This window comes from Tamandua tetradactyla, chromosome 2 (genome assembly GCF_023851605.1).
Source record: "Tamandua tetradactyla isolate mTamTet1 chromosome 2, mTamTet1.pri, whole genome shotgun sequence".
In the NCBI taxonomy this organism is placed as follows: domain Eukaryota; kingdom Metazoa; phylum Chordata; class Mammalia; order Pilosa; family Myrmecophagidae; genus Tamandua; species Tamandua tetradactyla.
Genome location: NC_135328.1, coordinates 175,949,411 through 175,971,870, shown reverse-complemented (window position 1 = coordinate 175,971,870; position 22,460 = coordinate 175,949,411). Strand labels below are relative to the sequence as shown.

The window sequence follows — 22,460 nt, the reverse complement described above, 5'->3', positions numbered from 1 at the left end:
AGATCTGAGTTCTGTGATCCAAGTTCCAAGTCCATTTGTGTGTGTGTTGATTTGCCCACTGCCACCTCCGGGCCAGACCCAGTCCTTGGAGTGTCAGTGGGTTTTCCACTGTTTCTAGTCTCTGGATGTCTCCTCATATCTTGTTTGATCTCTTACGTTTTCCACCCCCTCTGAGATGTGCCCTGCATTCAAGTCTCTTCATTGGAAGCATCTGCAGTGAATTGTTTCCTGCTTGGACCCTGGCCTAGATACAACCCAAGACTAGAGGGAGAAACACAGGCTCTCCCTGCTGTCAAGGCTCTGGGCCTCAGCCTGTCAATCAATCCGGGAGGGATTGAATTTGATGATCCCTCCTCATCATCCTGAGAGTAATATTCTATTTTACTGGTTTCAAGTTTGAACTATAGTCCTGGGCCATTTTATGACTTAGGATCTCCTTCTGAGCATCTTATCCCTGAAGATGACTTAAAAAAGAGGATTCCAAAGCATCTTGGACCTAGAATAAGTGCAAGCTCTTTCAGGGATCCAGATTGATTTCATGCAACAAAGCACAGGCAAGCTGAGCCTTAGTTTCATTATCTAGTAAAAAGGCATAAAGGATTTTTATAACCTCCTGTTGTCTGAGTTAAGGAAACTAGTGTTCAGAAAGTACCTGGTACCCATAAGGTGCTTAAGGAAAGGCATTCATTTGCTGATGATTATATGAAAGCTTGCCTTCTGTTTGCTCCTCCAAAAAAAACCAAAGAAGGGTAGTTATTTCCTGGTTTCTTTCAAGCCCACTGCCTGGTTTCTCTTTGCCTGCAATTTGGGACAAGTCAGCCAAGCTCCCCCGCTTTATTGGCTGTGACTTTGGGATCTGCTGTCCCTGCCCTGTGGTGCTCAGACCAGTCAGGACTGCTTCTGGCTACAGGGTGTGGCTGGGGGGTGGAGCTGGCAGGGTGCCTGGATCCAGTATATAAGGGAGCCCAGGGGCAGCTGGAGGCAGTTTGGATGCAACTCCAGCCATGGTGTCTGCCTTGCTCTCCCTGGACCTCTACCGCCTGGGCCTGTGGGCTGTTGGACTGACCTTGGTCTTAGGCTTCCTCAAGATTGCTCGCCTGCTGCAGCGGAGACAGAAACTGGCCAGGGCTTTGGACAGCTTCCCAGGGCCCCCCACCCACTGGCTTTTTGGGCATGCGCATGAGGTACATGGGGGAGAGGGAAGGGTGGAGAGGATTTGGAAAAAGCTGCCTCCCTTTCTTTAGAGAATCAGGCCTAATGTCCCCCTTCTGGGACATGGGTTGGGGGATGGGGGGCAGGTGGAAACCTAGTGGTTGGAAAGGGGGTGATGCCTTGGGAGCCGTGGTCCCCACTCAGCTTTCTACTGGGCTCTCTCTCACATTCTTGCCTCCCAAGGTGGCCTCAGAGGGGCCACTTCAAACTAGACTGCAAGCAGCCCACATTCTCTTTCCTATTATCTTGAGGCCCAAGGTCTAGGTATGGCTCTGATAAAGGCCTGGGATAGTACCAAGGGAAGACACCTGGATTGTCCTTTGCAGTTGGGTAATCTGGTTTAGTGCTTCATCAGGGTGCTTTTGTTCAGTGCAGTGTAAACATTTTTGCACTATTTTTTAAGGCATGAAATGAAAGTGAAGGCAGAGAAGAATGCTGCTATGTGAGAGGCTGCCCAGAGCATCCAAGAGGCTGGTGTCCCCAAAAGTTCTCCCTGCCATGCCTATGGCTGGCTCAGGAGCCACACCAGCTTCCAGGGTTCAGATTCTGGTTCATCCTCAGGTGGTGGAGACCACTTAGTATAACTTCAGGAGCACTTCATAGTTCCAGAAGTGCCATTGGGTTCTTATCTTCTGTTGACTTGTATGCCTTCTCTACCAGACCATGACTCCCTGGAGAATGGGGATCTGGTCTGATTCATCCTTGTTCCCTCAGGTTCCAGCTCAAATCCTGGCACAAAGTAAGCACCACTGAATGAAAAAGAATTGAATGCTGGGGAGTAAGAGAGGAGAAGAGAGAAGAGAGACTGATGGCGAGGGCAGGGGGAAGGGTCAGGGGGCGTTTAGGAGAGGCATTGTTAAGTTCAAAAGGAGGATGGAACATAGGAAGGTTAATGTCAGATTCTGATGGGGTATGAGAAGTGTTTATAGAGAACTTCAATTCATTTTTCCCTGTGTCATTCCCCTTCTATCTGTTTCCATTAAAGCTGTGTTTGTTCTTAGCCATTGCGCTGGTCTAGGACAGGGAAGTTACTCCTTCCCTCTGCCTCCCATTAGAGCTGGCTACCTTCTTGCTCCAACTGCCCCTGCCCCACACCTTGAGAATGTGGAGAGGGCCTGGTACACAGCTTAGCTCTGGCTTCCTGGACCCAATACAAGTATCTAAAGAGCCTGCTGCTTGGCACCAGGAGGGCAGCCAAGTGCGGGGATGGGGGGGTGGTTGCTCTTGGGCACAGAGCTTCCTGGGGATCCATTGCAACCACAAACACCTCTGCTCTTTACCTGATGCATATCTAAACTTGAGACATGGGTAGGGCAGGGTGAGGATTATTTTTCCTAATATAAAGATGAGGAACTGAGATTGAAAGAGGGCAATATTATTGCTTAACTCTGCATAGTAGCTCAGAAATCGAGTCAAGGCTGCATCCAAGACTCCTGCATTTCAATTCAGCGCATGACCGGTACATAATACATAACTGTGAGCCCTGTTTCCTAGGCCTGGTGATGACAGTAGGAAGGGCAGGGAGAGAACAGGTGGGCAAAGGGCTGGCAGTGGGTAAAGGCTGTCCACCAGGATTAATTTTTGCATTCTAGGTCTCCAATTATGGTTTGGAGGCCCTGGTAAAATCTGCATGTCACCCACACCACTCAGTTCTCAGACATTCTCCTCTGGAAGCAGGGGGCTGTCCAATTTCTCTAGGGTTCCCTTCACCCCATTGTGAGACCCAGGGAGGACTTTGTACATAGTAAGTGCTCAGCTGCATTACTGACCTATGGTTGGGACTCCTGGGAGGGACTGATAAATCTGACCTGTGTATGTATGTGTATTTGTCTGGGGAGAGAATGCCAGCTCCAAGCCCAAGGAAAGGTGATTCCCTTGAAACTGAGGAGGCCTCTTCCTGGGCCCCACCCATCATGGGGACAGTCTGCGTGGCTTCGTGCTGTGCCATGAGGAGCCCTGGTCTGGGCTCTGCCTCATTTCTGTTCAGCAGATATTGATCATGTGCCTTCACTGTGCCCTACTGGGTAAATTGCCTCAGCTCTCTGTGCTTCCCTTTCCTTATCAGCAAATAGAGATAATGATCTTTACTTTGCTGGATTAGAAGAGGATCAAATGAGATCAAGTATAAGTACTTTACAAGCTGCTGTGCATTAGTTAACCTTATAGAGGTATTCTTACTACAAAACTCCATGAGGCATTTGCTTTCTTTATCCTCTTCCTCCTAAATCCACCCAGTCTTTGGGAGCCAGATAAAGCCCCTCCTTTCCCAAGCAACATGCCTTGTCTGATCAACACTCTGGGTCTTGCCCTTTACTGAGACATAAAGAACAAGACAAAGACCCTGCTCTGTAGGAACTCATCTGTAGGAAAGACAGGTAACTGCAGCACACATGCATTAAGTGAAAGTGTCTTGAGCCTAGAGAAAGGCACCATGGCCTTCTGATTATGGTGAGACAAATTCTAAAACATCCGGAAGCATAATCTGTAGAAGAAGGGACTGAAGGGCATAAAATGCAACCTGTGCAAAGGCACAGAGGCTAGAAAGAGCACTGCATATTTAAGGAATTTATTTGTTCAATAAATATTTGCTTTTTGAGGTCTAGTATGGGACTGGAGTATCTAGAAGTACTGTTAGGAACTCAGTACTTCTCAAGTGGTGAGTGAGAAGATAGAGTGGAGAGGATGCGACTGGAGAATTTTCAGAGCAGGTCAGATAGGTCCTTGTAGGCCACATCCAAAGATTTTACTTTATTCTAAGGTCAGTGGGGAACCACTGAAGGGATTTAGGTAAGGAAATGATAGTTTAGATACATGTTTAAGAAAGATCACTTTGGCTTCAGGGTGGTGAATAGATCGGCAGAGACAAACAAGCAGCCTGAGACATGGGTGGTGGCTGAAGCAGTAATCTAGGCAGAACCAGTGGGTTCCTGTGCCGTGGGGTGGGGGGAGAGGGATGCATCATGGCCTTCATCATAGCAGAAGTGAGGGTGTCGGTGATGTCCCCTTTGTGCTCTAAGAAAAGGGGGACAAAGGAATTCCTTTGGAAGTTTGTTAAATGGTGGCATTGGCACAGCTGGATCACAGTCACCTAAAAAGAGTAGATGTACACATGAGCTACAGAATTAGGAAGAATGAATTTTGCTATATAAATTTAAAACGGGGGGGATTGTAGACCCAGAGAGGGGAAGCATAGGACTGGCAGCACCTGTCATTAGATTTGGGGAATTTCTTGTCTCATGGTGAGGTCATCCTAATGTAAATTGCTATACCAGGCTCTCTTAGCTCTGTTTTGCTGATTCCAATGTAAGTGCCACTTGGCTGACCAGTCAGGAGGGAGGGGTATTTCCATAAACCATGGGGAATCTCCATTCCAGGTTCTGGTTGTTATTCAGATGTATGAGAGTTCCTAGGAATAGGTGTAGGAGGAGGAGTAGATACTGGGAGCATGCTGGGGGAGCTGTAGAACACAAGGTAGAGATAAAGGCAGTGCTGTGTATGTTTTTGTTGCTCAGGAGAAAGATGAGCTGAGATGAGCTGTCAATTCGGAATTCACTGGCAGGTATATGTCAAAGGAAGCCATGGGACTGGGTAAGAGGATATAGGGAGAAGGAGTAGAATGAGAAGAGGCCATTGATGGAATTTGGGGGAGCATCTGTCTTTGATGAACAAACAGTAGGTGAGGAGCTGCTGAGCATTCACCACCAGGAGAGGTGAAGGATATCCAGGAGGCAATTCAAGAAATAGAGAGAGGGAGGGAGGTACCAACAATGTCACAGCAGCTGGAAGTCCTCTGGCTTAACATTAAGGAGGACACAGATCGCCTTGGCAAGAGCAGTGTTTGAGAGGTGAGGATCCAAGTGGGAGAAAATGTGAAGACAACTCTTCTAAGAAGTTAGGTTATGAAAGCAGGAGGAAAGGGAGTAATAGGGTGTTAGATGAGGCAGTGGAATCAAGGGAGTTTTTACTTCCCTTTTCCTTTAAGTGGGAAAAACTTGAGCGTGTTTTTAATAAAGATGGGAAGGAACCAAGAGAGGGAGTGAGGACTGTGATATGAATGAAGGAGGGGTTGACTGTTGGGTGAGGCACCTGAGGGGAGGGTCAGTGTCTAAAGGGTTTAGCCTTGGACTGGCCCAAGATAACTTATTTACCATAATTAGAGGGAAGCAGAGAGGCAGGGAGTGCCAGGGTAGGTAGTTCTTCTGGTCTCTTTTGGGAATTTCTTATCTGACAGCTTCTATCTTCTCTACGAAGTAGTGGAGGCTCATTTGCTGGGAGAAGGAGGGAAGGGTGAAAGGCATATTGTGGAGAGAGAATTTTTCAAGTAGCAGAGTGTGGCTAATCTCTGGGGCTTTCCAGAAGGCTTTTCTGCTGATCTCTGCTCAAAAGCCACCTCAGAGAAGCCTTCCCTGACCCACCTGACCCCACCTACAGTAGCAGTGCCCAGCCCTTATCCTGCTTTATTTTTCTGCTAGATTTATCACCACCTGAAATTATATTATTGATTTATTTGATCCATATTTATTTTCTTTCTTCCCACTGAGAATGTAAACAAGGGGACAAGAGAGCCTTTATCTTGATCACCACCATATCTCCAGGATCTAGCACCATGCCTGGCACAGAATAAGAGCCCAATGAATGAATCTTGTGGAGACCCAGCTTGGGGACCACAAAGCCACTCACACATACAGGGTGAGGACCAATGTCTGCCTCCCTCTGGATGCTTGGACATTTTGAAGGCCCCTGACTTCTTGTCTTCATAGAGTGTTTGGGTGCTCCCTTGCTGTCCCTTCCCAACCTGGTCATTCCTGGGGTTCCTCTTTGGATGCTGATGACAGGAGAGGTGTGGAAGACAGAGCACAGGCTTTGGAATCTAAAGACCTGAGTACAAATTCTATTTATGTGACTTTGGTCAAGGCGCACCACCATTTACTAGCCAATTCATAGTAAGTGGGTTCGGGTTGACCCGGGGTCCTACCTGCATCTTCTGTGTTCACACATGTTCATATGTACATAATAAGTACACTTGTTTCTAAAAGAGAGGAAGAAGGGTGATGTCACCGAGTTGTCACCAAAGTGGTGGGGAAGTCACTTCTCTGCCCCTTGGGGTCTTCCCCATAACATCCCTTCCCTCCAGCACCCCTATTTAGGATCTCTGCTAATTCCCATAGTTGAGTCCTCTAAGAGTCTATGTAAATTGAATCCAGTTTTTTCAGTGATTTTTATGGTCATTTCAGAAATGCTAGTTCTTTTCCCTTTTGGTTCATTATTCTTGCAAGGCACTACTAACCCTTTAGCTTATAATATACAGCTTTGCTGTCTTGACATTGGCTGGATGCACTGAGCATTTAGCAACATTGAGAGTCACAGGGAATGTCCAGGTTGGGGAGATGACCAGGCCTAGGACATCCAAGGACACATAACTATGTCCATCTTGGAAATGAGCAGACCCAAGGGTTTCTGTTCCCCAATTCCTCATCCCTGCAGGACTTTCCTGAACAGCGGGAACTCGTGTGGTCTCAGAAAGCAGAGCGAAGTTCAAGGTTGGAAAGCCACAGGCAGGCAGCTTTCAGTTCAGTGACTAAGGGTTTTTAAGTTAGAATAGTCTGAAGATGGGCTGGGCTGTTTTGAGAATATTAAGTTTCCTAAAACTAGAGATGTTCGCCTTCCTGGGTGAGTAGATTCTCACCTAGGGAAGTGCTGGGCCATGCAACCCTGGGGACTCTGAGTCTGAGGCCAACATGACCTACCTGGAGGAAGCCCCAGTATGCTGGGAAGGGGGAGGGGAAACCCCTCCCCTCTTCCCTCCCCAACTATTTGCTTTTCTTAACTCCCATCCCCATTTGGTGAGCAGATTTATTTTATTATTATTATTTTTTTAACAGAGCACGTGATTATATTGCATGGGTATAATATAAGACACAATCAAGCAGATTTATTTTTGTTCTCAAACAGCACCCCCTGGGGGAGCTGTGGCTGCAGCAGACTGGCTAAGCAGACAGCTTGGTTTCTTGAACATTGGCCTACTGAGATTCAGGTCACTGTGGGTAAGCTTGTTAATAGGAGGAACAGCAGGACGAACTTTAGTCCTGACTGCTGGTCTGCCCTGATTGACATGGAAAAATTTCTTTGGACTTTGGGTTCCCACTTATAAAGTGGAATTAAATGATGTTGAATTCCCTTTCAGATCTGATTCTCAGGGCAAAATCTACTTGAACTCTGGGGGAGCAAAGGAGAGAGTGATAACTTAAAGCTTGTGTTTCCTGGTCCTTCCTATTGTTTATTCTTGATGAGGTCAACAGTAAGTGCCAATGTGAGGATGAGGGGGCCAGGGTTGGGGCAGCTAGTGTCAGTGAATTGTCTCCATGTCCTGTTCTTTATCTGCTTCCTTCCTTTGGGAGATTAACAAGCTCAGACCAGACTGACCATCCTTGTAGGTGTCCCAGCTGAAGGCACCAGAAGTTGAGTCTGAGAGGTCCAGTTATGTAATTCAGAGGAGCTAAGTAGACAGCTTCATGTGCCCCAGAAAAAGGATGCTTCAGGTTCTCAGAGGGTCTGCAGTTCCAGCAGTGGGACAGGCTGCTTGGAGCCATTCTCTCATTAAATTCCTGAGTCAGTCAAGGGCAGTAGGAGAAATTTGAGAATGAGGAGGTAGGGGTGGGCTCATGCTGTGAATGGGATCAGGGCTCAGGCTATGAATGTGGTCAGCATGAAATCTGAGCCTCCTGTGACTGTGTGATGCTGCAGATGGGCACAATCCTGACTGATGAGATGAGTAGGGCTCAGATGAACCAGAGCAGCCAAAGATTCCCTCTAACCCTGAAGTCTTATGAGATTAGCTTCTCTGTGGCTTAAGCCTCTCCTTGCTCTGTCCAGTCAGTTACCTGGACTAGGGAGAGATGGGAAGAAGGGGGAGCAGATACGATGGCCAAGAAGGGGCATGGAAAACCTGGAAGGCTAGGAAGGAAAATAGGAGAGATAAAGGAACAAGGGGGCACTTTCAGGAACACTACCTGTGAAGGAAGGAGCGAAAGAGTCAGGGACACCAGATGGCTCCTTCTTATCTGTTCCCTCAGGTAAGAGGGATGAACTTTATCACTCTGTGCCTTTTTCTGACATTGTATGCCCAAGGACAGTAAGTGCTAGGTTGCTGAGTTCAGAGGCAATGAGGGAGGGGATCTGTGGGGAAATTACACTGGACTCTGCAGAGGGTCTGAGAAGAAAGGAACTCCAGAGAAGACACAGATGGGTTACTGGAGACTAGAATAGCCAGGTCCACTCTCCAAGACTTTTGAGTATAGTGGTCTGGGTCATGGAAGCTGGGGGTGGGGGCTACATTATCATGTACCCTGTGTCCTTCCTCAAGAATCTCTCTTGGAAGGTACAACGTGGATTGTTGAGTGGGTGGGAACTATGAAAGGGAAATTTATAGGGAGGAAAAATAGACTCAGCATATGTGTAGACCTCAACATGAATGTCATTCACCAGGACTGAGCAGTACACAAGTTATATAACAAGCATAGCAGCCTAAAATGCTTCAGTGTGCAGAAGAGTGTGGGGCAGATGTGAGCTAACATACTACTAACCTACTAGCAATGGTCAAGTCAGTTCATAGCTCCAAGCCTCAGTTTTCTCATCTGTAAAATGGGGATAGTTATCCTTCCCATATTAGGCTCATGAGACAACATATGAAGTCACTCATATCATACCTGGCACATAGTAGGCACTCAATGCATATCTCTTTTATTCCATTTTCTTATGTTGAAAGACTGGATGCTGAAACAAGGGATGAATCTGTACGTTAGCCAGAGCAGGCTAGGTCTGGCTGGGAAAAACCAATAGAAATCTACATATTGTTTACCACATAGGAAGTTTTGGGGAAGGAGCTTCTACGACCCCCTAAATTAAGCAAGACATCATGAGACGAATCATTTATGGCCAATGTTTAGATTAACCAGAAACTTGGTATGATTTCTCTCCTCCTGTTTTGCTTTGCCCTCTTTTATTTATTCCATTCATTCAATACCCACTTTAACGAGTATGTATTGTGTCTAAGACCCTGGGCTGAGTGCTGCAAGGGGTCCAGAGGTCCTGGAGATGTGGTCTCTGTGCTTGGGAAACTTGCTGCCTAGACGTGGAATCAGGAGCCCTGGTTGTGACTCACAGCTCCATTGCTAGCTAATTGTGTGACTAAGAGCGTTTTCTCATTTATGAAGTAGGAATCATGGTAGAATCTATTTTATACATTTTTCTGAGGATTAAATAAAAGAATGCCTAAAGCATGCTTAGCATAGTGTCTGACAAATTAAGTACTTAATGAGTTTCAATGTTAATATTATTATTGTTGTTTATACATCACAGATGCAAGCAATTATAGCACAACAGCCAAATGTGGGTAAGGTACTAACAGTGCTAGAGAGCCCCAGAGGAAGCAGGAATTCATTTGGTGTGGGATTAAGGAGGCTCCTGGAGAAGGGGTTTCAAGCTGGATTGTGTGGAACCGGCAGACGTTCAACAGGTGTTCTTGGGTGGAGGGTTACAAGGAGGAAGGAATGGTATAGGCAAGGATACAGGCATAGTACCACACCACAGGAGGTCATTTCGGGTCTAAACTTATAAGATAACAGAAGCACACCTAGTATCAGTCTACTTAGAAGAAGTCTACCAGAGGTTCTTGTGGTCAGGAACCACAGGTTGGCCAGTCAGCATCAGGATGCATGGCCTGTCAGTGATCCAACTTCTCCTAAGGAGATAACCAGGGGCAAGGAGATGAGATCCCACACTAGTAGGTATGGGGTTCACCTTGTCTTAGAATCCCCATGCTTCCTACGTTCTTTATGCCTCCTACCTGTCCCAAGAGTCACTGCACCCAGGGAAGCCCAAGGCATGGGCTTTTAAAGTTCATTCATTGTTCCTCCCAGTCCAGGTGGAATTCATCAACCAAAAGTCATTTCTACTGCCACCATCCCTAACTTTAATCACTTTCAAGTATGCTATTCAGTAGAATTAGTTACATTCGCAATCAACTATCTATCATCACTATCATCCATTACCGAAAGATTCCCATCATCCCATGGGGGCACTTTTGCCTCAGACAGTGTTGCCTAGTGTGGTGGTTTGGCATTGCATGTACCCCAGAAAACCATATTCTTAAACCCAATCCATTCCTATGTGTGTGAACCCCGTTGTAGGTAAGAACTCTTGATGTGTTACTTCAGCTAAGGTTTGGTCCAACTCAATCAGGATGGGTTCTATTACTGGAGTCCTGAATGAAATTCAGATGAGGAGAAAGCCACAGGGAGCATCCTGTAGCTGAAAGTCAATGGAGCCTAGAAGAGAACAAAGAGGCCAGGAGAGGTCACCATGTGACAGAGGCACCAAGGACCAGGGCTCTCCAGCAGCCGGGCCCAAACACCAGTCTTTGGGAAGAAAGCATCACCTTGATGATGATGCTTTAATTTGCCCTTTTTTTTAGCTTCAAAACTGAGGTAATAAATGACCATTGTTTATGCTGAACCACTGCAACCTACTTGCTTGAGCGACCAAGCAAATGAAAAGATTTTGGTATCAGGAGTCGGGTGCTGCAATTGAAAATACCAAAAAATGTGGAAACGCCTTTGGAATTGGGTAGTGGGTAAAGGTTGGAAGAATTTTGAATTGCTTGATAGAAAAAGCCTAGATTCCTTTGAAGAGACTGTTAGCAGAAATATGGATGCTAAAAGCATGTCTGTTAAGGGCTTAGAAAGAAATGATGAATGTGCTATTAGAAACTGGAGGAAAGATATTCCATGTTTTAAAGTAGTAGAGAACTTGGTGAAATTGAGTCCTGATGTCAGGTGGAAGGCAGAACTTGAAAGCGATGATTTTGGACATTAAGCTGAGGAGATTTCCAAACTAAACGTGGAAAATGCAGCCTGGTTTCTCCTTGAAGCTTTTTGTGAAATGAGAGAGGAAAGGATAAGCTGAGAACTGAATTTCTGGGCACAAGCAGACAAGAAATTGAAGATTTTGAAAATTCTGAGCTGTGAGTGTGCTGATAGTGTGCTGTGAGTCTAGAGCCAGAAGTAACTCTATTGTGGGCCTTCCTGAGCATCTGGAAAGCACGTACTGAGAGATTAGAGATCCATGTGAGTGTTAAATGAGCATGGGTCCAGTTAGCCATCACAGTGGACATCACGATTGGAAATGCAGTTATACAGGAAGGATCCATGATGAGTCCTTTGGTCTGATGGTTTGGACCTCTATGAAATATATGCAAAGCCAAAAATTTTTTTGTGAAATTTGTATGAACAGAACCACTGCCAGCCTTGACTAAAAGGGACAGAGAAGGGACAAACTGAAACAAGAATGACTTCAAGAGCATAACCATGGAAGCTGAGATCTGGACTCAAGATATTTCCTTGAGCCAAGAGAGTGGGCCTACCCAAGTGTGTGCAAAGAGTGGGTCAACCTTTGTGCTTGGAGGGGGTAGGCCTTCTGTCCCCTTGTTCAGGAAGAGTGCTGCCACCCCAGTGCTTGGAGATGGTGGGGCCTCTATGCCAGCATTTGTGGAGAGTCTGGCCCCCATGCCAGTACTCAGAGAGAATGAAGCCATGTTCTGTGATTTGTGGAGAGCCTTGCTGCCATCCCAATGCTCAGAGAGGGTGGAGCCTTTACTGCAGTATTTGGGGAGAACATGTCCTTTGTGTAAGCACTTGGAAGGGGTAGAGCTGCTTCTCCATGAATTTTTGAGGACAAAAATCTTTCTATAGATGACTTGCAGACCTTTAAATCTAATGGAGTTTGCCCTGCTGGGTTTCAGAATTATTTGGGACCCATCACCCCTGTGTTTCTTTCAATTTTTCCCTATTGGAATGGGAGTGTCTATCTTATGCCTGTCCTTCCCTTGTATATTGGAAGCAGATAACTTGTGTTCTGCATTTCCCAGGTACTCAGAGTGGAATTGTGCCCCAGGACAGAGCACACTCATAACCAATTTTGATGAGACTGTACTTAATGTTATTACTGAAATGACTGAAGGCTTTTGGGATGTTGTAATAGAATGAATGTATTTTCAAGTGGAAAGACCATGTCTTTTTGAAGTCCAGAGGGTGGAGTGTGATAGTTTGGAGCTGTATGTAGCCCAGAAAAACATGTTCTTAAGCCTAAAGCATTCCTGTGGGTGTGAACACATGGATCTTTTGATGAGGTTATTCAGTTATTGTGCAGTCCAACCTAATCAGATGGGTCTTAATCCTATTACTGGAGTCCTTTGTAAGTGGAATGAAACACAGATACAGAAGAAGTCACAGGGAGTAGCCAGAAGCTGAAATTCAACAGAACCCAGAAGAGAATGGAGAACCCAGAAGAGGCTGCCAAGTGCATTGCTGTGTGGTCAGAGGCACCAAGGACCCAATATCATCAGCAGCCAGTCCCAGAATGCCAAACTTTAGGAAAATGCATCATCTCAATAAGGCCTTAATTTGAACTATTTTTCGCCTCAAAACCATGAGCTAATAAATTCCCATTGTTTAAACCAATATACTGCAAGCTTCTTGTTTATTCCATCAGGGAATCTAAAACGCCTAGCAACACAGTTGACGTTCTAAAGATTTAAGCTTTCCGGGGGAACAGGATTGGACAGTATATCCCAATGTCAGTGTTCTAGTTTGCTAGCTGCCACAATGCAATATACCAGAAACAGAATGGCTTTTAAAAAGGGGGATTTAATAAGTTGCTAAAGTTAGGTTCTTGGCTACAGCTGAGAAAAAAATCCCAATTAAAACAAGTCTATAGAAATGTCCAATCTAAGGCATCCAGGGAAAGATACCTTGGTTCCAGAAGGCCGATGATGTTCAGGGTTTCTCTCTCAGCTGGAAGGGCACATGGCAAAGTCTGCTAGCTTTCTCTTCCAGCTTCTTGTTTCATGAAGCTCCCCCAGACGCATTCTCCTTCTTCATCTCCGAAAGTTGCTGGCTGGTGGACTCTCTGCTTCGTGGTTTTGCAGTGTTCTCTACTCTCTCAGAATCTCATAGCTTTCTCTCTTGTTGTTCTCTAGCTTTTTCCAAAGTGCTTCTTCTTTTAAAGGGTTCCAGTAAAATCAATCAAGACCTGCCTGGAATGGGTGGAAACATGTCTCCACCTACTTAAGCTTAGTATCCACACTTGATTGAGTCACATCTCCATGGAGATGAGCTAATTAAAATTTCCAACATACAGTACTGAATTGGGACTAGAAGAAACCGTTGCTCCTACAAGGTTGATTAGGATTAAAGCATGGCTTTTCTAGGGTATATAAACCTTTTCAAACCGGCACAGTCACATCCTCATGTGATAAGGTGCAATGTTTGATCCCCTCCTATGGCTTGTTCAGAGCACATTCTCTAGTGCGTTTAGAAGTAGGATGGGGCAGAAGGAAGTCTGGAATAGGGTTGGTGGAAGAGGTATTGGGGAAAGGAGGGCTTAAAGGGAAGGGAACTTCTAGTCAAAGGCTTACCTTGGGGAGGATCCAGGATTAGGTCCTTCAGTTCATTATCTCAGTTAAGAGCCTAAAATGCCTCACAACCTCAATATAAGCCATTACATACACTTCCTGCATGATTTCATTTAACACCAATGCTATAAGATAGGTATGATGATCCCATTTTATAGATAACAATTTCATGATGCAGAAAGCTTAAGAAAATTGCCTGAGTTCACAGAGCTAGAAAATGGGAAAATCAGATTCAAATCCAGGTCTGTCCATCTCCAAAGCATATGGGCCTGGAATCACATTTCCTTCGTTCACATCACAGGTCCACTCCTTAAAAGCTGGATGGTCCCCCACAAGCAACTGAACCTCTCTGTACCTTATGCTCCTCTTCTCTAAAATGAGACTTCACAGAGCAATGAGGATGGAGCTTAGAGATGTTAGGACCCAGTGACTTGCTAGGAATGGAAATGCAGGAATAGGGGAGGAAGCCCCCAGATCCTGCCTCAACAGCTCCCTCCCTTCCCCACACAGGGGCTTGGGGCCTGGCAGGTGATGCCAGGTTCCTGAGTGGCCCTGGCCCTCTGTTGCCATTGCAGATGCAGAAGACGGGAAGTTTGGACAAGATCGTGTCCTGGGCTCACCAGTTCCCCTATGCCCACCCATTCTGGATTGGCCAATTCATTGGCTTCCTGAACATTTATGAGCCTGAATATGCCAAAGCTGTGTACAGCCGTGGGGGTAAGGATTCCCGGAAGAGGGTGGGGCTTCCTGAGAGCACAGGACTTGGTGCATGGTCTGGAGTAGCGTAGGCCCATGGCCTAGGTCTGAGAAAGGGTGGCAAGGACCCTGCCCTATTTATCCACAAACCTCTTCTTGGTACCTCTTTGTCCCCACTTGACCCTATTTGGTTTCTTCTCCTGCAGACCCTAAAGCTGCGGATGTGTATGACTTCTTCCTTCAGTGGATTGGTGAGTGGGATGCACCTGCCTTCCATGCCTTTCCCATCCCAGACCCTTGGTGCTGAGTAGTTGGGATTCTCCTCTATCTTGCTCCCTCCCAATCCTGCTCTTACTCAGAGTTTTGGTTTGCTGAAGCTGCCAGAATACAATTACCAGAAATGGAATGGCTTTTATGAAAGGAATTTATCAAATTACATGTTTACAGTTCTAAGGCTATAAAAGTGTCCAAACTAAGGCATGCAGAGAAAATTACCTTGACTTGAGAAAGGCCGATATCTGTCATATGGGAAGGCCTGGGCCAAGAGGAGAAATACATTCCCATGCTTATTTACTCATCCAGTAATACAGGGGACGTTCTTTCCTGGACTTCAGTGATTCTAATTCTCTCTTCTATTTTCAAAGGGATGTAGTGAGGATAAATGAGAAGACGGGCAGGAAAAGGCTTAGGAAAATGAAGAAGTGGTTTGAAGATAGGAATGCATTTCCATCTCTGGGTGTGTGTGTGTGCCGGGTGTGGGTTAGGGGTTCAAGAGGAGGTCCCGTCCTAGGCCATGAAATTCAAACACTGCAGATTGTTCCCCAAGAGCTGAAGCTGAGACTTAAGGCCCAGCAGGCTTCCTTCCTGCCTAGCTGGCTTCGCAGAGCTCAGTCTCTTTTCTCTGAGTCCTGTTTCATCTGACTCAAGTTCCCAGAGCCCAGGAATCCTGTTCTGAAGTTTACTCTTCACTGCCACCTCCTGTGTCCTGAGGTCTTGGAAGTCATGAATGTTAATTCTGCACAAAGTCTCCTGGCAGCCTGAGGGTGGGAGCACAGAGGGCAATACCATGCCTCTTAGCAGCCCACCCCTCAAGGGTTCCAGGTGGGGGGTGGGGGGAGAGGAAGGGCATGGACTCAGGCCACCTGCTCGGCCCCAAGCTGCAAGGAATGGGGCAGGAGTGCCTGGGCTGACTGACCTTCCCTCTCCTATCGTTTCCCCAGGGAAAGGCCTGCTGGTCCTTGATGGACCCAAGTGGTTCCAACACCGCAAGCTGCTCACACCTGGTTTCCACTATGATGTGCTAAAGCCTTACGTGGCTGTGTTTGCAGAGTCCACTCAGGTTATGCTGGTGAGACCCTGGGGGCAGCTCCTGGAAGGCAGGGCTCCAGGGAGTTAGGCACTTGGAGGGCATCAGCTGTTGCACCAGCACCTCTGCACGCCCAGTACAGGCTTGAAGAGCTGCAGGAGGACAGGGTGGGGCTTGGCAGTGAAGGGAATCACTGATACCCATGTCCCTGTTCTGCCTGAGCCCCTGATTTGCCAGCCACCTGCTGCATGCCGGGAACTATCTGCTGATGCTCCCAGAGTCCAGGCAGACCCTGTTCCTTGTCTCCACCAGGAAACCCAGCCCTCACCTTCCCAGGCCAGAGGGGCCTTGCAAGGCCTAAATAAGGCATCTGATGTGGCAGATTTGAGGGTTGCCTCTATTTAAGCATATCAGCAAGGCCTTTCACATCTGTAATGTGTCTCTGTCTTCACCCTCTGCCTGCCTCAGCTGCCCAAAATAATGTAGCAACTCATTTTTAACGTTCTGATTTGCAAACTGCCGGGGAGAGCACCACCTCTGAGGCCCCTTATGCCCTCATAGGCGGCCCTGGTTGAGGGAGAGTGTTGGTGCGTGCTCTGCAAGACCTGCCCCCTGATCCTGCACTCTGAGCCTGAAACCCTGAGGCTCCACAAACCTCTGACCCTATAGCAGCCATATAGGGGCAGGGCAGGGCCAGCATGTGTGTCTGTGTTGGGGGCTTGGTGTGAGCGGCAGGCTGGGGGTTCTGGAGGGTGGGGCTGAGACATCCAGCCAGGTGATCCCACATTGCCTTCTACGTTTGGCTCTAGGACAAGTGGGAGGAGAAGGCTCGTCAGAATAAGTGCTTTGACATCTTCTCTGATGTGGGCCACATGGCGCTGGACACGCTCATGAAGTGCACCTTTGGCAAAGGAGACAGTGGCCTGGGCCAAAGGTCAGGGGGCTCATGGGGCTGACCATTCCTTCCCCACATTTCAGCTTCGAGGGTGAGATGGGTAGGGCTCCTGGATCCTGTATGGGAGGAGATAGGACCCTGGTCAAGGGAAACCCAGCTGGTGGGGAGCTGGGCTTTACCTATGTTGGGAACTCACATTTTGATTTCATCAGGATGTTTAGCAGGGAGGCTTAAGAGCAGGGAGAGGGAGGGAGGAAAGGGCTGCATTAGAGCATCTCTGGGTTCTACTCCTGGGTCCTGAGCACCCTTCCCTCTCTCTGCTGTTCAGGGACAATAGCTATTACCAGGCAGTCAGCAACCTCACTCTATTGATGCAACAGCGCCTTGACTCCTTCCAGTACCACAACGACTTCATCTACTGGCTCACCCCCCATGGCCGCCGCTTCCTGCGGGCCTGCCAGGTGGCCCACGACCATACAGGTGAGCCTTTCCCCCAGGACCCACCCCCTGGAAGCCTGGGTTCTCATCCAGCTCCTCTCCAGAAGCTCTGGGATCCTACCCCATTGCTGGGCCTCAGCTTCCCTTTGGGCAGAGAACGGTTTCCCAGGCAGTGACTCTTTGTGCTCCTGGCCAGACCAGGTCATCAGGGAGCGGAAGGCAGCCCTGAAAGATGAGACAGAGAAGAAGAAGATCCAGAACCGGAAATACTTGGATTTCCTGGACATTCTCCTCGGGGCACATGTGAGTGCAAATTTGCCCACCCTACCTTGTCGTGACCCAAGACCTCTCTGGGAGCCCCCTGTCCTTAGAAGGTGGGACTTGCTGGACAGGGAAGGGTTGTTAAATATTTTCTTCCTCTTTTCTCCAACAAAAGTGCATAAGGCTCAGAGTGAGACAGTGTGGGGTGTGGCTGGGCTGCGGCACTGGGAAGACATGTACGATCAGGGAGGCTGAGTCAGATGGTAGGAGGCTCTGAAGACCAATTCTAGAATGCTAAGTCCCTGAAGAATCCTGGCACACTAGAGTTCAGAACTTAGAGTTAATGTGCTCACTCAGTTTTTCTTGTACTGAGTATTCATCTACTTCACAAAATCAGTGAGGTCTTAAGCTTGTGTTTAAGAAAGAGATGAGAAACAAGGTAGTGGATGAGATGGGATGGATGTTGTGTAAAGATTTCCTCCTCTACCAGGGTGGCAGTAAGAACTGTACAAAGTCACGGTAGCTTAGCCTGAAGGATCATAGAAGGCTTCCTGGAGTGAGAGGCATCCCAGCTGGGCTTGGAAAAACAGAGGAACCTGGAGGATGAAGTCCTGACCCACGCTCTGAAAAGGAGCTTTCACTCCCTACTTTTGGCCTTTATTTGACAGCCAGTGTTATAAGTTCCTCTTGGTACCTCAAATGCCTTGGATGGTCCATGATGTCTTCCCTACCCCAGGATGAAGATGGGATCACACTGTCAGACGCAGACCTCCGGGCCGAGGTGGACACATTCATGTTTGAAGGCCATGACACCACCACCAGTGGCATCTCCTGGTTTCTCTACTGCCTGGCCAAGAACCCTGAGCACCAGCATCGTTGTAGGGAGGAAATCCATGAGATCCTAGGGGACCGGGACTCCTTCCAGTGGTGAGTGAGGCAATCAGTGAGCCCAGTCTGTCCTGCTGGGAGATCTGTGTCTTCTTCTTGTTGTAATCAAGATGAGGAGGGGATGGAGAAAGGTGGAGCTCAAACTTCTAAGTCTGAGTGGCCACTGGGGTTCTCGTGTGACCTGGGCACTTGGAGCCTTTGCGCTCCTTGCAATCTTTGGGAGGGGTGGTAGTGGTGAGGGGGAGGAGTTGGGACTGGGTTCTGCAGTGTCCCCAGAATGTCCTGGCTGTGTCCCTGGCAGGGATGATCTGGGAAAGATGACCTACCTGACCATGTGCCTCAAGGAGAGCTTCCGCCTCTACCCACCCGTGCCCCAGGTGTACCGCCAACTCAGCAAGCCTGTCAGCTTTGTGGATGGCCGCTCTCTACCTGCAGGTGGGATGGGACAGATTGGGATGGAGCCTAAGACCTCTCGGGTGCTCCTCCGACACCCTCTGTGCCATTGGCCTAATCTTTGCACCACTCAGGATAAAGCTTAGGAATGTGGTCAGAGAACCCTGGGCCCAAATCCCAGGTCTACAATGTTTAATCAGGTAAATGCCTCTACCTCCAGCCTCTATTTCATCATCAGTAAAATGGGGATAAGAAGAGTACCACCCTATTAATGTTTTTAAGATAAGGAGACAGTGTTCACCAGGGCTGTCATGGAGGGCCCTGCAGGTAGCACTGCACACCGTCAAGGGGTGTCACCACGTAGATTTTGATGTTGCTATGAATGGGCCTCCTTGTACAACTGCACATGATGGTGGCATAAAGAGTGCCTAGCCCAGTTGACTGGCATGTAGTAAGCACTCAATGAATGGTAAAATAAAATTAGGCATACAATTAGGAGTGCTAGCTTGCCTGAGCATCTTTTAATTGAAAGCAGATGGGTATTTGAGTCCCTGCCTGTCCTACTCGTGGTGGAGTGGGTTCATTCCTTCCTTCCTTTATTCCACACACGTCCCGGTCAGGTGCTGTGTGCAGAGCTGGGGCCACAGGAAGTGAGCATGATGATGACAAAAGCACTTCGGCCAGTCATGTGTGGCACTGAGAGTCCTGCCACTCAGACTGTCCAAGCAGGGACTGATGACCCGGTTAAAGGGACACAGGGTATTCTGGACCCAGGACTGCTGGTCACCAGGCCTCTTGTGTGCCCACAGGCAGCCTGGTCTCTCTGCACATCTATGCCCTCCACAGGAACAGCACTGTGTGGCCTAACCCAGAGGTACCTCCAATCCTGGGTTCAGAGGTCAGGGGATTGGGAGGGATGCCCAGGGTCCCCATCCTGGGGCCTGGCAGGTGTTTCAGTAAAGCCCTGTCCTCTCAGGTCTTTGATCCCCTGCGCTTTTCTCCCGACAACGTGACTGGACGCCACCCCTTTGCCTTCATGCCGTTTTCCGCAGGGCCCAGGTAGGGAGAGCACCCCCGGCCCTCAGGATCAGGGGAGGAGGAGGGTGGCGTTCTCCATGGGAAGGCATCATCTCAGACTACTTTGTGATTGAGGGGACTGGGCTGGAGTGGGGTGACCTTAATGCAGAGGGGAGCCAGGGGCCACCTGCTTTCCCTTATCATATTCCCATCCCTCTCCTGCGGGGTGGGAGGGGTGGGAGAGTCGATCCAGGAAGCACCCCCAAGTCAGACTCCCCCCCCCACCAGTGTGTGTCTCCTCAGTCTGGGACTCTCATCACACTCCCAGCTTCTGCTTCTCAAGCCCAGATCAAGCAATCAAAAAAGCCTTCCAAAGGAGATACTGATTTTTCATGGCCACCAAGAGCCCTGCATGTCATTAATTTTGCTGTCTGTTTCGTGGTGATTGGCGTCTGGTTTGCACTGGACACCCCCAGACCGATGGCCCTGTGTGTGCTCCCCTCAGGAACTGCATCGGGCAGCAGTTTGCTATGAATGAGATGAAGGTGGTCACGGCCCTCTGCCTGCTCCACTTTGAGTTCTCTCCAGACCCCTCACGGCCACCCATCCAGATGCCCCAGCTGACCCTGCGCTCCAAGAATGGCATCCACCTCCACCTGAAGTCTCTGGGCCGAAGACCTGGGAAGCAGCTGGGCTGAGAGTAGGGCCCCCACCAGCCCAGGCTGGGAATAGCAGTAGCTCCCTGACTTCAGGAGGCTTGTAGTTTAGAAAGGGAGTGGGCACTGACATAGATATTCACTGAGAGGATGGTGCCATGTACACATGTGTCTCTCTTAATGCTTGTGTTGCACGTATGCTGGAACTCATTCACCCAATAAATATTTAGTGGGCACTTACTCTCTTCTAGAACCTGCATTTGTCTCCAAGAATTGGCAATCTTTTTAAAATGTACAAACACTTACATCCCAGCCTTTGAACACACAGAGAACACAAGGAACCTTGTCTCAGAGTCTTGGTTATGACCAGGCACATCACTTACCTCATTCCACACGATAAAGTGTTGGCTTTAGGGTCTGGCTCCTTCATTTCAAATAAACAGAGGCATGTATTTATTTGTTTAGCTTTATCTTCTGTGCATGAGTAATTTAACAAACATATGGAGAAGTACATAAAATAACTGTGTACAGAACAATTAAAAATTTTAAAACAAACATCCTTGAAACCACCATCGAGGTCAAGAAATATGCAGTATTTCTTTCTGTAAACAACCTAAGGTTTCAGCAGCGGTCACCTGGGAGCTTAGCCCAGAAGTCAAAACAACCTTATATCCTTGTGTGACACCTGAGCCTAAACAATGTCCACTTCCCTTATCTCTTAGGATGGTGCTCTAGTTTGTTGTCAGAATGCAATATACCAGAAACAGAATGGCTTTTAAAAAGAGGAATTTAATAAGTTGCTATTTTACAGTTCTAAGGCCGAGAAAATGTCCCAATTAAAACAAGTCTCTAGAAACGTCCAATCTAAGGCATCCAGGGAAAGATACCTCGATTCAAGAAGGCCGATGAAGTTCAGGGTTTCTCTCTCAGCTGGAAGGGCACATGGCAAGCATGACGTCATCTGCTAGCTTTCTCTCCAGGCCTCTTGTTTCATGAAGCTTCCCGGGAGGCATTTTCCTTCTTCATCTCCAAAAGTCATGGTCTGGTAGAGTTTCTGCTTCATAGTTCTGTGGCATTCTGAAGCTTTCTCCAAAACCTTCTTTTACAGGATTCCAGTAAACTAATCAAGACCCACCTGGAATGGGTAGACACATCTCCACCTAATCCAGTTTAATACCCACACTGACACACTGTCTGAGTCACATCTCCATGGAGTTAATCTAATCAAAGTTTCCAACATACAGTACTGAATAGGGATTAGAAGAAACGGCTGTGTTTACAATATGGGACTAGGGTTAAACATGGCTTTTCTAGGGTACATGCATCCTTTCCAACCAGCACAGATGGTCAGGTAGCCTGTGAGGCAGGGTGGGCTGGGGACTTTTAATGGAGGGAAACTGCCAGGCACGTATGAGGAAGGAAACTAGTACAAAGACCTTCTGACTCTGGGCTCTTTTAACGAAGACTCCATAATTAATATGGAAACCCTCCCAGAGAGCAGATATCCATGAGAAAAGAGAACAGAGAGCTCGATGACCAGAGGGGCTTGGAGAGGCACCACCATGGTGGAGAGGAGGGTGGGGGGCCATGGGCACCAAGGATAAAGTCCAAGGACACCAGTCAGCTCTCCAAACTCGCTGCTGCCTCCTGTGATCCTGGCGTCTGTGTGGACGTGCGTTTGGGTGGTGGGTGGAGTGTGTTCCTGGGCATGAGCAGATGTGGGCTGTTGTGATGTCCCTGTGGGTGTGTGATGCTGGATGTATCTGGGTGTGACCTGAGCCCAGGCCTTGCCCATTTTCTGGAGTCAGCAGGGTCATTTCCTGGAAACTGCCCCAAGCCCATGGAATCCTGAGATTAGAGCACGTGTCCATGGTCTGCTCCTCAAATTCTGAGTTCCCATTTTTGGGTACTTCCTGTGCCTGGGTTAGTCTGAGCCCTTTGTACCTTCTGATGTCAGGGAGCAGCCATGCCCAGGTTGCTCCCAGGTTCATTCTCCTGCCCCCAGCTCTGAGTCAAGCACTGAGTTCCAGCCAGCTCATGTCCCTCCCCCTTTTTCCAAGCAGGGATCCACTGGGTCAGTGAACTGCCAAGGACAAGGACACCATGAGACTGGAAGGGAAGCCTTGGCTGCAGAAACAGCAGGCAAAGGGCATCAGGGAGTTTTGTCTCTGACCTAGGGCCCTGGGCTGAGGCTGGCAGGACTTGAGTTGAGAACCAGCAAGAGAAGGC

General features: G+C 48.0%; 1 protein-coding gene across 1 annotated transcript; it reads left to right on the top strand.

Annotated features, from left to right (window-relative positions):
* Window positions 1-972: 972 nt before the first annotated feature.
* CYP4B1 (cytochrome P450 family 4 subfamily B member 1) lies at window positions 973-20,471 on the top strand. Its single transcript, XM_077149755.1, has 12 exons — window positions 973-1,184; window positions 14,257-14,398; window positions 14,584-14,628; window positions 15,598-15,725; window positions 16,493-16,617; window positions 16,907-17,058; window positions 17,213-17,319; window positions 18,014-18,204; window positions 18,467-18,600; window positions 19,368-19,432; window positions 19,535-19,617; window positions 20,081-20,471. Exons 1-12 carry the CDS (start codon window positions 1,005-1,007, stop codon window positions 20,271-20,273), a joined length of 1,545 nt encoding a protein of 514 aa, XP_077005870.1. The 5' UTR covers window positions 973-1,004; the 3' UTR covers window positions 20,274-20,471.
* Window positions 20,472-22,460: the final 1,989 nt, after the last annotated feature.

Bases quoted from the DNA above. Each gene is read 5' to 3' on its own strand.
- CYP4B1 (XM_077149755.1), top strand. From the start codon at position 1,005: ATGGTGTCTGCCTTGCTCTCCCTGGACCTCTACCGCCTGGGCCTGTGG. The intron at 15,726-16,492 runs GTGAGACCCTGG...GTTTGGCTCTAG, and splicing joins AGTCCACTCAGGTTATGCTG to GACAAGTGGGAGGAGAAGGC. The intron at 19,618-20,080 runs GTAGGGAGAGCA...TGCTCCCCTCAG, and splicing joins CCGTTTTCCGCAGGGCCCAG to GAACTGCATCGGGCAGCAGT.